We start from the raw sequence: 15,236 nt of genomic DNA, 5'->3' as shown, positions 1-15,236 counted from the left end.
ATCCTCTAGTTTGTTTAGGTCCTTCTGTATCCTATGCCTACCTTCCAGGGTATCTACCACTCCCCCAGCTTAGTGTCATCTGCAAACTTGCTGAGGGTGCAATCTACCCCATCCTCCAGATCATTGATGAAGATGTTGAAAAAAACCAGCCCCAGGACCGACCCCTGGGGCAACTCCGCTTGTGACCGGTTGCCAGCTAGACATGGAGCCATTGATCACTACTCGTTGAGCCCTATGCCCTAGCCAGTTCTCTATCCATTTTATAGTCCATTCATCCAACCCATACTTCCTTAACTTGCTGATAAGAATACTGTGAGAGACCGTATCAAAAGCTTTGCTAAAGTCAAGGTATATCACGTCCACCACTTTCCTCATATCCACAGAGCCAGTCACCTCTTCATAGAAAGCAATCAGGTTGGTCAGGCATGACTTTCCCTTTGTGAATCTATGTTGACTGTTCCTGATCACCTTCCTCTCTTTCAAGTGCCTTAAAATGGATTCCTTGAGGACCTGCTCCATGATTTTTTCCAGGGATTGAGGTGAGGCTGACTGGTCTGTAGTTCCCCGGATCTTCTTTCCTCCCTTTCTTGAAGATGGGCACTATATTTGCTTTTTTCCAGTCATCAGGGACCTCCCCCAATTGCCACGAGATTTAAAAGATAATAGCCAATGGTTCTGAAATCACATCTGCCAACTCCCTCAGCACCCTCGGGTGCATTGCATCTGGCCCCATGGACTTGTGTATGTCCAATCTTTCTAAATAGTCTTGGACCTGTTTCTTTAGCACTGCTTTGTGTTCACCTCCTTCCCATTCTGTGCCACCCAGTGCAGCAGTCTGGGAGCTGACCTTGTCTGTGAAGACAGAGGCAAAAAAGGCATTGAACACCTCAGCTTTCTCCACATCCTCTGTCACTAGGTTGCCTCCCACATTCTGTAAGGGGCCCACATTTTCCCTAATCTTCCTCTTGTTGGTAACATACCTGTAGAAACCCTTCTTGTTCCCCTTCACATCCCTTGCTAGCTGCAACTCTAATTGTGCTTTGGCCTTCCTGATTTCATTCCTGCATGCTCGAGCAGTATTTTTATAATCCTCCCTAGTCATCTGACCAAGCTTCCACTTCTTGTAAGCTTCTTTTTTGTGTTTAAGTTCACCAAAGACTCATGAGAAACTGAGTCACATACCGTAACTTCCTATAGGATGGCAGGGCAAATATGGACTTGATAAGCTGGATCTCCTGAAACAGCTAGAAAGCTGCCACAATATAAATGGATATATCAGTCATACCTTGTCCTGGGAAATGTTGTGTTTATTTACAATTACACACGAATGACAAGGTTTCATCAAAACAGGAAGAAATCCATAAGTAACTCAAACTAGGAGCGAAATGCAGGTTTTTACCAGCAAGAGGAAGTGCTAGAGCAATTTGGGAAAAGGAATTTTCAGCCCATGGGAAAGTTGGTTGGAACAGAAAATTAAATGTCAAAATATTGTGTGGAAAAATCCCTAAAAATTTCAAATCAGAAATGTTAACATGAAAAATGTCAATGTTTTTGACAGAAACTAAACAGAAATTGTCACATCAAAATGATATTTCAGAGCTAAGCAACAATTTGTTTTTGTTTAGACATATTTTTGGTTTTAAAAAAGTAAAATGAAAAGCTAAATGATATTTTATGTCAAAACAAAAAATGTCACTTTGTTCTGAAATGTTGATTCATAAATGAGATTTTGCATTTTGACATTTCTTGCTGGAAAATTGAAATATTTTCAGCAGAATCAAGATTTTCCCATGAAAATTTTCAATTTAGACAAAACTGTATTTTTTGACAGGAAAATTTTCCTCGTGTGAAATTTCAGCCCTCTCAGGTGATTTACGTTTCCATGTCCCTGGGTGACCTATTCCAGATTCTTCACAAACTGGAGTCTAAATTCTGATTGGAAGTGGGCTTTTCAAAGTAGTAAGTGACTTAAGAGCGTGGACCTTTGCTCCTAAAACACTTAGATGTTGCCCCACTTGTGTAGTAGGGAAGAATAATTCCCTCCAATGCAGAAATCACTGGGTAAGGTTTTCTGGCCTGGGTTAGGCAGGAGGTCAGACTGGATGGACAGTGGGCCCTGCTGGCCTGAACACTGATAAACAAACGTGATTTTGCAGCTTAGTTACCCTGAGTTTTCCTGACCAGGGGCTTGTCATCAAAAGTATGCGGAGCAGATGCCAAAAATACAAACACCCAATATAGAAATTCAGCATTAAAATGACAGCAACGAAACAACTGAATCATCCTCTGTTTGCTAAAAGCCAAAAGGACAGAGATTAGCTGTAGCTGCCCTAAAGAAATGCACTCTTTTCTCAGTACAGAATATTGTCTGCTGTAACCTTTCTAACAGCAGCGTACTCAGTGTCGTAAGGAGAGGTTATTTGGGAATTTGCTCTTGTTGCTCTCCTCTGAGTCCATGGTTGAATGCTGTGATCTGTTTGTCTGATCTCTTCTGCCATCATTTGGGAGTTTACCCTTGTCGCTCCCTTCTGAGTCCGTGGCTGGATATTCAGATCTGCATATGTGATCTCTTCTGCCTCACTCAGGGACTCCTGCAGTACAAGGAAAATTAGGTTTGGAAATGCCCTAAGCTATGCCAGCTTGGGATAAAGTTGTGTGGTGATGTAGTTAGAATGGGCTTATAACAGGCAACAGCAATACCCATATGCTGTGCACTACAGTGTTGCAAACTCGTAACAATAGCGAATGTTTATTTCTGACAATGACAGCAACAAATGTAGCAGAATATGTAGGCTCAACTCACCATCATCAGCCGAAGGCTGTGATCAACGGAGTCACCTGCCCCAGCAAGAGGTGATGTTTGCAGCATTCTGGAAGCAAGACCTGTTTGTGGACAAATGGAAAGTATCCTTGGGCGATGAAAAACGAAGATCCAGATTGTCATCTTCCAAACACAGGTCAGTCTGTCTGGCCAAATACAGGTAACGGCTTGCCACATTAACGTGCTAATAGCAGAAACTGTTTTTAAAGCTCATTCAAACATTCAAAAATTAAAACCATACACAGCTGGCTTTTATCAAGGGGACAAGATTCAGGAAAGACTGAAGGTCATGTGGTTTTTAAAAAGCCATTTTGGGTTAGCTGAGCAATTTAAAGATTTTGACACTTTTCTAGGGAAAAACAAAATTTTTCACACTCAGCTTGTTCTTAACTGGCTTTTAAAGAAACCCCAAACTTCCAATTCTCCAAACTTGTTTCTGGGTTTGTCTGGATGACAAACAGGTGCTCTTTGAATGAACGTCAAATTGTCCCTTGGCACTTTGTGCAGACGCAGTTTAACATCTTTACAGTCGCGTTAGCTAATCGTGCTCTAGCCTAGAATCCAACCCAGCCAGCTCTGACCCGCTAAATGGAGGTAAAAGGTATTAAGATGCATCTACATTAGGGAAAAGGTTGGGGTTAGCTAACATGTCTTGCCTCAGCATGAGCTTTAGCCTGTAAACCCTTTGGGACACAGCCTGTCTACGGGTATATCTACACAGCAGTTTGGAGCCCATGAGAGTGAGCGACAGACTTGGGCTAGCAGGGCTGCACTTGGTGCTTTAAAAATAGCTGTGCAGACAGCGCTCTGCAGCTCAGGTGAGTGTCAGGCTCTGCAGCCCACCCTTTCCTTAGGTGCTACTGTGATAAACATGATGCATTAATTTCCCTAGCTCACATGTGTTAGCTCGTCCCAACCTGACCACAACCAGATGGAGACAGCAGCGGGATTTCAGCACAGCCAGCTGATGTGATTACCATGTGTGCAGCTGATGGGAAGGGGCAGTTCAAATCAGATCAGCTCACTGGATTTTTAGAAGCACCTTTTTTCATCATCCAGACAGATTTTGGCTCTCCAGGTAGCAAAGCTAGAGACAGTCATTTCAGCTCCTCACCTGTTCTCCTTCTGTACGGACGCAGCACTAAGAAGGTAGCCCCTAGAGCCACCAGTGCTCCCAGGCCCAGGCAAAGAGCCTCCCAGTTAGACAGAGCGCTGTGACGTGGGTCAGTCCGGGTCGTGTTTCCCAGAGCGGAGGAACCTAAGAGAAAAAGGAAGTCCCCCTCAGTGTTAACCTCCCTGAAAAGAAACTACTGACCAGTGAAACGTGTGCAATTACTCCTGCTGATTTTACGCTCACATTAGTATGAGCTAGGGGTCACCGTGAGAGCTTCACTCCTCTGGGACAGCGCCCATCACAAAAGCCAGAACAAAGTGCCTGTGAACTGAGGATACAGCCAGGGCCATATTATCCTTTAGGCACAATAGGCACAGTGCCTAGCGCCTGTGAAACTTTCAGGGCCTACGAAAAAAAAATTTTATTTTTATTTAAAACACTATTCATTAATAGCTTAAAATCAAATTAGTTATTTTGCTCGGGGGGCCTACGAAGGCAAGTGTGCCTAGGGCCTACGAAGGTCTTAAACGGGCCCTGGACACAGCATTCTCTATCATGGGGATCCAGCTATGGGACAAACTTCTAGAGGAGATCAGCCGAATCCAGCACGTAAGCATCTTGAGGAGATGCTGTGAAACCTTCCTTTTCAAAAAGGTCTCTCTGCTGACATAACACTGCCACCCCCTTCTACACTTCCAGCTCTATCAACCAATCAAAGAAACCAATAAAAGAAAATCAATAGAAGGTAAAGAAAACCCACAAACCTCGCCCCAAGCAGAGTTTTACCCCGAAGAGGTAGAGGTGCCAGAGACTTCATGAAGTCCACTGCGGACTTGGACCCAGATCCACCAAGTGTTTAGGCTCCTAACTTCCACTGAAATCGTAGCAAATTAAGTGCCAACTACCTTTGTGGATCTGGGCCATAGCTACTGCTACTGATTTTACATGGCAAATGTCTAGCTGCTGCATAATAGGTGGCAGGATAGTCCCCTGAGATAGACAGACAGACAGACAGCTAGAGCTAAGGTTGGCTGTGCCTTTCCGTTACAATCTCTCCTTTCCAGCAGTTTATCGCTTTCTCAAACTTTTCCTTTTCAAACTGAAATCTCCCAGCTCCAGTCTATGTCTGGGCGTGAATTTAATTTTGAAAGTTTTGGCAAAAATAAGCAGGAGGTTTTTGGAAGAGCAGCATTTCCGTCTGTGGCTAGCAGACAACTATTCTCTTGTGCGTCGCTTTCCTCTCATTTTGGTGCATGGGGACCAATAATGGTCCCTCTTTGTGACTTTGATGCAGAGACGTTCTGTGGGGCCCCGAGTGAGATTCGTTGGCCTGGGTGTGCAGGCGGCTGGCCTGAACATCTCTGGATCTGTGCACAGGCAGGACATGCCAAATGTCAACCCTGCGGTGCATTACAGAAAACAATGTCTTTCTCCATCAGGCACAGGCAGAGGGTAAGCAAGATTCAGAGAAGGCCGGGCAGGCGAAAATGAAGAACGGGGAAGGAAATTGGCAGCATGTGACCTCCCGAAGAAAGAGAACCCATGTGCCCACCATGCAGATAGAAGTAAGGAATCGTTTTCATCCTCTCTGCACAAGTACTATGGCGGAGAATGATTTGGAGGACCCTTCAGAGGGAATGGATCAGAAGGAGACCCATTTGATCAGAAGGCAAGGGATGCATTCTCCTAGGGATGGGGGTTCCACGACCACCATTCCCAAGAGGAAGAGAAGGGTGATGGTGGTCGGGGACTCCCTCCTAAGGGGGACGGAGTCATCCATCTGCCGTCCGGACCGGGAAACTAGAGAAGTGTGCTGCTTGCCTGGAGCTAGGATTCGGGATGTGACGGAGAGACTGCCAAAACTTATCAAGTCCTCAGACCGCTACCCCTTCCTGCTTCTCCACGTGGGCACCAATGACACTGCCAAGAATGATCTTGAGCGGATCACTGCAGACTATGTGGCTCTGGGAAAAGAGATAAAGGAGTTTGAAGCGCAAGTGGTGTTCTCATCCATCCTCCCTGTTCAGGGAAAAGGCCCAGGTAGGGACCGTCGCATTGTGGAAGTAAATGCGTGGTTACGCAGGTGGTGTCGAAGGGAGGGCTTTGGATTCTTCGATCATGGGATGTTGTTTCAGGAAGAAGGACTACTAGGAAGAGACGGGATTCATCTAACGAAGACAGGGAAGAGTATCTTCGCAGACAGGCTGGCTAACCTAGTGAGGAGGGCTTTAAACTAGTTTTGATGGGGGACGGGGACCTAAGCCCGAAGGTTAGTGGGGAAGAGGGACACCGCAAGGAAGCAGAAGGAGGAGGGGGCAGCAGGGGAGGCCTCCCGATTCATACTGTGAAAGTAGGCCAGTCGGCTACTTATCTCAAGTGCCTGTACACAAATGCAAGAAGCCTGGGAAACAAGCAAGAGGAACTGGAAGTCCTGGCACAGTCAAGAAACTACGACATGATTGGAATAACTGAGACTTGGTGGAATAACTCTCACGATTGGAGCGCTGTCATGGATGGGTATAAACTGTTCAGGAAGGACAGGCAGGGGCGAAAGGGGGAGGAGTTGCACTGTATGTAAGAGAGCACTATGACTGCTCTGAGCTCCAGTATGAAACTGGAGATAAGTCAGTTGAGTGTCTCTGGGTTAAGCTTAGAAGCAAGAACAATAAGCGTGATGTCGTGGTGGGTGTCTGTTACAGACCACCAGACCAGGAGGATGAGGTAGATGAGGCTTTCTTTACTCAACTGGGGAAAGTTTCCAGTTCACAGGGCCTGATTCTCATGGGAGACTTCAATCACCCTGACATCTGCTGGAAGAGCAATACAGCAGAGCACAAACAATCCAGGAAGTTTTTGGAGAGTGTCGCTGACAATTTCCTGGTGCAAGTGCTGGAGCAACCAACTAGGGGCCGTGCTTCTCTTGACCTGCTGCTCACAAACAGGGAAGATTTGGTAGGGGAAGTAGAAGTGGGTGGCAACCTAGGCAGCAGTGACCATGAGATGGTCGAGTTCAGGATCCTGATGAAAGGAAGAAAGGGGAACAGCAGGATACGGACCATGGACTTCAGAAAAGCGGACTTTGATTCCCTCAGGGAACTGATGGGCAGGATTCCCTGGGAGGCTAATATGAGGGGGAAAGGAACCCAAGGGAGCTGGCTGTATTTTAAAGAAACCTTATTGAGGGCACAAGAGCAAACCATCCCGATGTGCAGAAAGAATAGCAAATATGGTAGGCGTCCAGCTTGGCTTAACAAAGATGTCCTTGGCGAACTTAAACGCAAAAAAGAAGCTTACAAGAAGTGGAAGCTTGGTCAGATGACTAGGGAGGATTATAAAAACACTGCTCGAACATGCAGGAATGAAATGAGGAAGGCCAAAGCACAATTGGAGTTGCAGCTAGCAAGGGACGTGAAGGGGAACAAAAAGGGTTTCTACAGGCATATTGCCAACAAGAGGAAGATTCGGGAAAGTGTAGGCCCCTTAAAGAAAGAGGGAGGCGACCTAGTGACGGAGGATGTGGAGAAAGCTGAGGTACTCAATGCCTTTTTTGCCTCTGTCTTCACAGACAAGATCAGCTCCCAGACTGCTGTACTGGGTGGCACAGAATGGGAAGGAGGCAAACATCCCGCAGTGCTGAAGGAACAGGTTCAAGACTATTTAGAAGGATTGGACATTCATAAGTCCATGGGGCCGGATGCAATGCACCCGAGGGTGCTGAGGGAGTTGGCTGAGGTGATTTCAGAGCCATTGGCTATTATCTTTGAAAGCTCGTGGCAACAGGGGGAGGTCCCTGACGACTGGAAAAAAGCTAATATAGTGCCCATCTTCAAAAAAGGGAGGAAAGAGGATCCGGGGAACTACAGACCGGTCAGCCTCACCTCAATCCCTGGAAAGATCATGGAGCAGGTCCTTAAGGAATCCATTTTAAGGCACTTGGAAGAGAGGAAGGTGATCAGGAACAGTCAACACGGATTCACCAAGGGAAAGTCATGCCTGACCAACCTGATTGCTTTCTATGATGAGGTGACTGGTTCTGTGGATGTGGGGAAGGCGGTGGATGTGATATACCTTGACTTTAGCAAAGCTTTTGATACGGTTTCTCACAGTATTCTTATCAGCAAGTTAAAGAAGTATGGGTTGGATGAATGGACTATAAAATGGATAGTGAACTGGCTAGAGCATAGGGCTCAACGAGTAGTGATCAATGGCTCCATGTCTAGCTGGCAACCGGTCACAAGCGGAGTTCCCCAGGGGTCGGTCCTGGGGCCGGTTTTGTTCAACATCTTTATTAATGATCTGGAGGATGGGGTAGATTGCACCCTCAGCAAGTTTGCGGACGACACTAAGCTGGGGGGAGTGGTAGATACCCTGCAAGGTAGGGATAGGATACAGAGTGACCTAAACAAACTGGAGGATTGGGCCAAAAGAAATCTAATGAGGTTCAACAAAGAAAAATGCAGAGTCCTCCACTTAGGAAGAAAGAATCCCATGCACAGCTATAGACTGGGGACCGACGAGCTGGGCAGCAGCTCTGCAGAAAAGGACCTGGGGGTAACAGTGGATAAAAAGCTGGATATGAGTCAGCAGTGTGCCCTGGTTGTCAAGAAGGCCAATGGCATATTGGGCTGCATTAGGAGGGGCATTGCTAGCAGGTCACGGGAAGTGATTATTCCCCTCTATTCGGCATTGGTGAGGCCGCATTTAGAATATTGTGTCCAGTTTTGGGCCCCCCACTACAAAAAGGATGTGGACAAGTTGGAGAGAGTCCAGCGGAGGGCAACAAAAATGATTAGGGGGCTGGAGCACAGGACTTATGAGGAGAGGCTGAGGGAACTGGGCTTGTTTAGTCTGCAAAAGAGAAGAGTGAGGGGGGATTTGATAGCGGCCTTTAACTACCTGAAAGGGGGTTCTAGGGAGGATGGGGCTAGGCTGTTCTCGGTGGTGGCAGATGACAGAACAAGGAGCAACGGTCTCAAGTTGCAGGGAGGGAGGTCTAGGTTGGACATTAGGAAAAAGTTTTTTACTAGGAGGGTGGTGAAGCACTGGAATGGGTTACCTAGGGAGGTGGTGGAATCTCCATCCTTAGAGGTTTTTAAGCTGCGGCTTGACAAAGCCCTGGTTGGGATGATATAGCAGAGGTTAGTCCTGCTTTGAGCAGGGGGTTGGACTAGATGACCTCCTGAGGTCCCTTCCAACTCTAATATTCTATGATTCTATGATTCTATGCACAAAGTGAGTCTGGCTGCAGTATGAAGGTCTCTGTTGACTAGTGACCTAACTCGGTGTATCTAATCCCATGCCCTCACTTTCCTCTTCCAGACAGATCCTGCTGCGCAATGACAATACAGGTGCTCACCCCCACGTACCTGTCACCATCAGGCGGGTCCCGTTCCCCTCTAGGAGGCAGGGCTGGGCCAAGAGGAAGACGATGAAGAGGCACCGGTAGAAGGCCGAGTCGTTCTGCTGCAGGGTGTGGATGTGCAGGATGCTGGCAGAGATGTTCTCCAGCCACGCCGTCTCCACCCGTCCCTGCAGCTCCTCCGCCTCAGAGATCTTCCCCATGCCCATCAGGCTGTCCCCTCTGTGCCCCCTGTGCCAGGTAACAAGGACGCTGCTGGGTCTCGGGTGGCCCTGGGGCAGCTCCAAGGTGCAGTTCATCTCTACAGAGGCTCCGGCTTCCTTTACTGCCCATGGGGGGTGCTGCAGCACGGAGATCTGACCGACCCTCTTCAGACACCTGCCTGCAAGGAGGAGATGGGAAAGCTCTAGTTAAATACTTGTGGTGCTCCAGCCCTTCGGCCTGGACAGTCCCTGTTGTCGCCTTGCAGCAGCAGCAGCAGCAAAGTCTCCATGCACGCAGGCACCTACATGGACAATTCCACACTCACGCACACTGGCACAGCCACTCACACCAGCCCACGCTTAACATTAATTAAGCCTTTGCAGCTGCAGAAATGCTGTGCATTGAGAACACTCCAGGTAAGCGTGAGGAGTAACAACGCTAACTGAACAGTGACATTCAGCTAACTCCCCGTTTCCTTACCCGTGTCCGGGGAGCTGGCTGTGAGCGTGAGCTGCAGGAGGGACACACACACTAGGAAATGCATCTCAGCAAGTGCTGCTGCAGGGTGGCTGCTGTGAATCCCTCTCAGCCACTCAAGGGGCTGATAGCTCTGGGGCTGTGTGTTTTGTGCTGGGAGGAGCCTCAAAAGCAACACCCCAACAGAAGATCACACCATGCACAACTGAGACCCAGGGGTGGGAGAGGCTCTGTTGTAATGCTTTCCATTTCCAACACCTCTTTATCCTGACCCACCACAAAGTGCTTTACAGGCTGTACAGACCACACTGTGTCTGGTGTAGTCACTTTACTCAGCATGAAATGCAGCTATGTCTGGGCTGGAACACAGCTGTTGTTAACAGCAGAACTGCACAAATGTTTAAGCTTTTTAGAGGGATTTTTCATCATTATTATTAACTTTAATAACTTGTATTTCTGTTGCTGTGCAAAGAGGATATATACATGAATGCAATCATCTCTGGGGCGGAGAATGGCAACCTCAAGAACAACTGGCACTCAGCAAAAAGCGCCACGTGGTGCAGACGAGGTTTCAGTGTTTTTATTTTCTAACAGGTTATACAGTGGGGGGAGAGGTAATCCACAGTAATTGCAACCTGCATCATCTGTCTCCTTTCTGCCATGTTAGTTACCCTCACTGTTTGGGGGCTCCTTGCCCCGCCCCCAGGTTTGGAGTCAGCTACTAAGAGAAACACCTGAGTCTGCAGAGACCTTGAGCCAATTGCTCTAAGACAAGGAGCTAACCCAGCTGATTTCAGAGTTAACAGATACCAGCAACCCAACCAGCCATTCTGGGTCAGATGCAGGAAATTCTCTGGCCTGAATCATGAAGGAGGCTGGGCTGGTTGGATAGACTGTGCCCTCCTGGCCTTGACAGCTGTGACACTAGGAATCTTGAGGAGGAGCAGCGAGGTTAGTTTCCGTCTGGATTTGCACTGGTGCGATTGCTGCAGGACTCCTGTGTCCAGTTCTGGTGCCCACAATTCAAGGAGGATGTTGATAAGGTGGAGAGGGGCCAGAGAAGAGCCAGGAGAATGAGGAAAAGATTAGAAAACCTTCCTTAGAGCACCAGGAGCTCAATCGCTTTAGTTTAAAAAAAGGAGAAGGTGACAGGGTGACTTGATCCCAGCCTGTAAGTACCTACAGGGGCAACACATATTTAATAATGGGATCATCAAACTTGCAGAGGAAAGTCTAAAGCCATCCACTGGCTGCAAGTAGAAGCTAGACAAATTCAGCCTGGAAATAAGGTGTGACTATTTAACAGTGAGAGTAATTAAGAGTTTCCCAAGGGTTGTGGTGGATTCTCCATCATGGACAATTTTAAAATCAAGCTTGGATGTGTTTCTAAAGGCTCTGCTCTGGGAAGGATTATGGGGCAGCTCTCTGGCCTGTGTCATACAGGACATCAGACTGGGTGATCACACCGGTGCCTTCTGGCATTGGGCTCTAAGAATCTAGGAAATGTAGACATTAGCTATTTTGGGGACTGGCAGATGCTGAATGTAAGGACATCAAGTGAGACGCTGCCAGGACACTGTGGATAGCGCCCCAACCCCCGTGAAAGTGGCGTGGAGATCAGCAATCACTTGCCAGGGTCAGGGCCGCATGGACTCATCTCTGAGATGGTTCCTGCCCCTGCTTTGCCACCACATGGGGACTTTGGGGTCAGCTCTTGGAGGGGAGGGTGCCTCCTGCTGAGACCCCTCCTCGCTCCCTGCACAACCTGGTATACATCAGAGTAACACCCTGCTCAGTCTGCTGGGGAACTTGTGTCCTTGTATTTGCCGTGGAGTGATGCTGGCCACGATGGAGGTGGGTGAGCCCGTCGCAGTCCTGGTACAGTCGCAGGTGAGGGTGGTAGGGAGGCGAGAGGCTGGGGGGCAGGAAGGGGCCACGCAGAAGAAGCACAAAGTTACTACTTTCCACTCTGCGTGGTCAGGGCCGGATACAAGAGACTCGCTTCTGACATCAGAGACCTGCTGCGAGGGGCAAACCACACAGGCCACTGTCGGATGGACACGTCACAGGCGGGTAGCAGCGGAGCCAGGCCAGTGACTGTCCTGGGCAGGGCGTGGGGCTTGGATTGTGAGCGCGGGGACAACTGGGGACATGGCCAGGGCCTGGGGGTTCACAGCGTGGGGCTTTTAATTCAGAGTCTCACTTCCCCGGGGACACACAACATTTCCCACAGGCTCCCCAACCCGGAGTGGGATTCAGGAGCCATCCAATGCATTTTAATTGGATTTACTCAGAGGATTCACATTTCAGGACACAATTAAAATAAGTCGGGGCACAGGCTCCTGCCACTTCACAGCTACAGTACCGAGCGAGAGAGATCAAACTGGCTCACCTGTGTTTGCAGTGTGGACAGACCTCAGGAGCATTCTCCCAATCCATGCATGAGGCAGATCCTGGAGAGGGGGCAGGTGGGCAGGACGTGGTCACAGGGAAACTGAACAAAGGTCACAGCTGAAGCTGGGCCACTAGTGGATTTTTTTATTTGCTGGCAGTGCTGAAAAAATCAGGGGGAAATGGCTTCATGTTGAGCCAAAAGCAAAATTTTCCAGGATTCCCATCCAAGAGAAAAGTCAAAAAGAAAGATTGATTGAGGTTGAGCAAAAGCTAAAAGATCTGCTCCAGGAACTAACTCAGGGCAGCTCTCTGGCCTGTGGCATTCGGGGCTCAGACAAGAGGACCACATGGGTCCCTTCCAGCCATGGAATCTACGAATCTGTGAACAAAACTCACTTGAAGGTAAATTTTTGTTTCCATTTCAAGCATTTCAAAAAGAAAATTCAAGGACCTTTTGAGATTAAATATTTTGGGATTTTTTTTCAGAATTTTTTTTTTTTAGGTTTTTTTGTTTTTGTTTTCTGGACAAAACAACTGGACAAACCCAGCAAGAATTCACTCACTGTCATCATGTCACCAAATCTGCATTTTTTTCACCAGAAAATGTTTTGGTTGAAAAGTTTCACTCCGCTTCAGCCATGGTGAGTCATTTGCCAGATGGGTGGGTTTTCTCAGTGCAGATATAAAGGAGAGCAACATGCTGGGTGTGCAGAGGCCACAGGATGTGAAAGGTGCTATAACCTGGAGCCCAGCACCAGCAGATTCAGCTGAAACTGGGGTGATTGTGTACCGAGAGCCGCACCCCTTGTTGCTCTGTGTGTAGGAGACAGAAACAGAAAGTACATCCTTGCTCTCAACAGCCACAAAGACTCTGCTAACCAGGGCGTTTGCCTGTGACTGGTGATTGGACCCCATGGCCTCACCCCTGTAAATCAGGCCTGTCTGCCCTGAGCGCTGTATGGTCAGTGCAAGAGAGGATACAGGCCCAGAGTAGGGGGTTGGTGAGAGCCAGGCTCTGGTCTGGTTTATTCCATGGGGTATTTTGAATTTTTTGCAGCACTGTAAATAAATGTTAGTCTTTTGATCTGCTCACACAGCCAAGTCCAAAGGGGAGTCCCACCCAGCAGGGCTCAGAAATACCGGGGGACTAGGGGGAAACGCTGTGTGTGTCACGGTTGAGTCCTGAACACTTAGGAGTTAGAGGGTCACATTTTCAAAAGCCCCTCGTCTGGGGGATGCTGGAGAGAAAGTGTCTCTATCTCCACTTCCCCTCTGACCCACCGGCTGCCTGGCCACCCCTCTGTGGGCTCAAACCAGGCTCTGTGCCGCCCCGGCCTCACCTCTAGTCTGCCCCTGATTCTATACCCGAGAACCAGCCACGGTCTCTGTGGGGAGGTCTCTGCAGTGCAGCCGCTCTGCACAGGGATCACAGCAGATTGTCATGGGTCGTTTTCTATGGGTACTCACTTGTGTGTTGGGCACAGGGGGCTGGGATAGCTTCCCCTGTGGGCTGGGGAAAGAGGGACTGAGCCAGGGAGCAAGCAGACTGGGGCAGATGCTGGTTTCCTTTGGATTCAGCGCTTGATTCCCTCTTCTTATTGATTCACTACATCACTGTAGCACCTCAGAGCCCCAGTCTCGGACCAGGCTGTGACCCATCCATGCCTAGGGTAGACCACCTGAAAATGCCAAGGTCAGGACAGTCAGCAAAAGTAGAGCAGATTCTCCCAGCACTGGTGGGTGGCACTGCAGTTAGATTCCCCGACCAGTCATATCACAAACAGTGCTTCTGATTTCCCACACCGGCTACAAAAGTACACAACCCCCTTTACTGCATTTCAGTATCTGGCTCCCAGTCAGCCACTAGGTCCAGTAAAGAGACCAGTTATTTAAACTCTATGCTCTTTACCAAAAAGGTTTCTCCTGACCCCAAAGGGTCAGCCACAGTACCAGATCAATATAAGTTTGGATCTTACCCAAAATACCACGCTGCCAGCCAATCCTTTAGTAACTTAAACTAAAGGTTTATTGTAAAAGGAAAAAAACAAACAAGGTGAGAGGTGTTATATGAGTAAAGCAATCAGCTACATACAAGGGATTGGAAAGTCCAGATATATCAGATATATCAACAGCATTGTGGAGTTTGCAGCCTTGTGCGGTCCCTCTGGTTACATCTGTCACGCTGTCCAGATAAGGGGAACCCCTGAGGTGTATTCAGGAGCTCTGATTACTCCTTTCTACACCAGTCTCACGTTGGGGGTGTCACGCAGGCTGGCTTGACTGGAGGGGCATTTAGTATATTGTGTGACATCAGTATGGCAGAATCATGATGATTCGTGTGAGATATATCATGTCTGGTACTGTTAGAAGGGATATATCGTGCTGAATAAGATAATAATACTTATGTTCATGTATTACATGTAAAGTGGAAGTTATGGATGTATTTGATATTTCTGTATGTCAGTTTGGGCTGACTGGGACACACCCGAGACAGAGAGGCCGCAAGACAATAGCCTGCTTGATGGCCCATTAAGACACTCACAAAGGCAAGGGGCTCTGGAAGAAACCCCAGGCATACATAAAGAATTACCAGGATTGGTCCATGTGACTCTGGACCCCAGGCATATCTGAAGAGTCATCAGGATTGGCCCATGTAACCCTGGACTTCATTTTAGTTCTTGTGACTTTCCCCAGGCCGCATGGCCCGGGACAGAGGGTATATAAGATCAAACCACAGAATCCATTTTGTCTATGTTCCTGTCCAGCTGCAGACACACACCTACCTCTGGGTCAATTCATCTTGCAACTGAACCGAAGGACTAAGACCCATCCAGGTACTGGATGTATACCAGAGGGAACTATACAAG

The 15,236-nt window shown here is 48.2% G+C and overlaps 1 protein-coding gene across 1 annotated transcript; it reads right to left on the bottom strand.

The window, feature by feature from the left end:
* Positions 1-325: 325 nt before the first annotated feature.
* Positions 326-9,667, bottom strand: LOC137163561 (uncharacterized). Its single transcript, XM_067563830.1, has 4 exons — positions 9,302-9,667; positions 3,936-4,079; positions 2,804-2,883; positions 326-2,591 (listed from the first exon to the last, which is right to left on the bottom strand). The coding sequence occupies exons 1-4, from the start codon at positions 9,591-9,593 to the stop codon at positions 2,352-2,354; spliced, it is 756 nt and encodes a 251-aa protein (XP_067419931.1). The 5' UTR covers positions 9,594-9,667; the 3' UTR covers positions 326-2,351.
* Positions 9,668-15,236: the final 5,569 nt, after the last annotated feature.

Source organism: Emydura macquarii, unplaced genomic scaffold, assembly GCF_026122565.2.
Source record: "Emydura macquarii macquarii isolate MOO-44397 ecotype Brisbane River unplaced genomic scaffold, CSIRO-AGI_Emac_v2 contig_2627, whole genome shotgun sequence".
NCBI classification, from domain to species: Eukaryota; Metazoa; Chordata; order Testudines; family Chelidae; genus Emydura; species Emydura macquarii.
The sequence above is the reverse complement of the archived record's forward strand: the minus strand, read 5'-3'. Positions and strand labels throughout refer to the sequence as shown.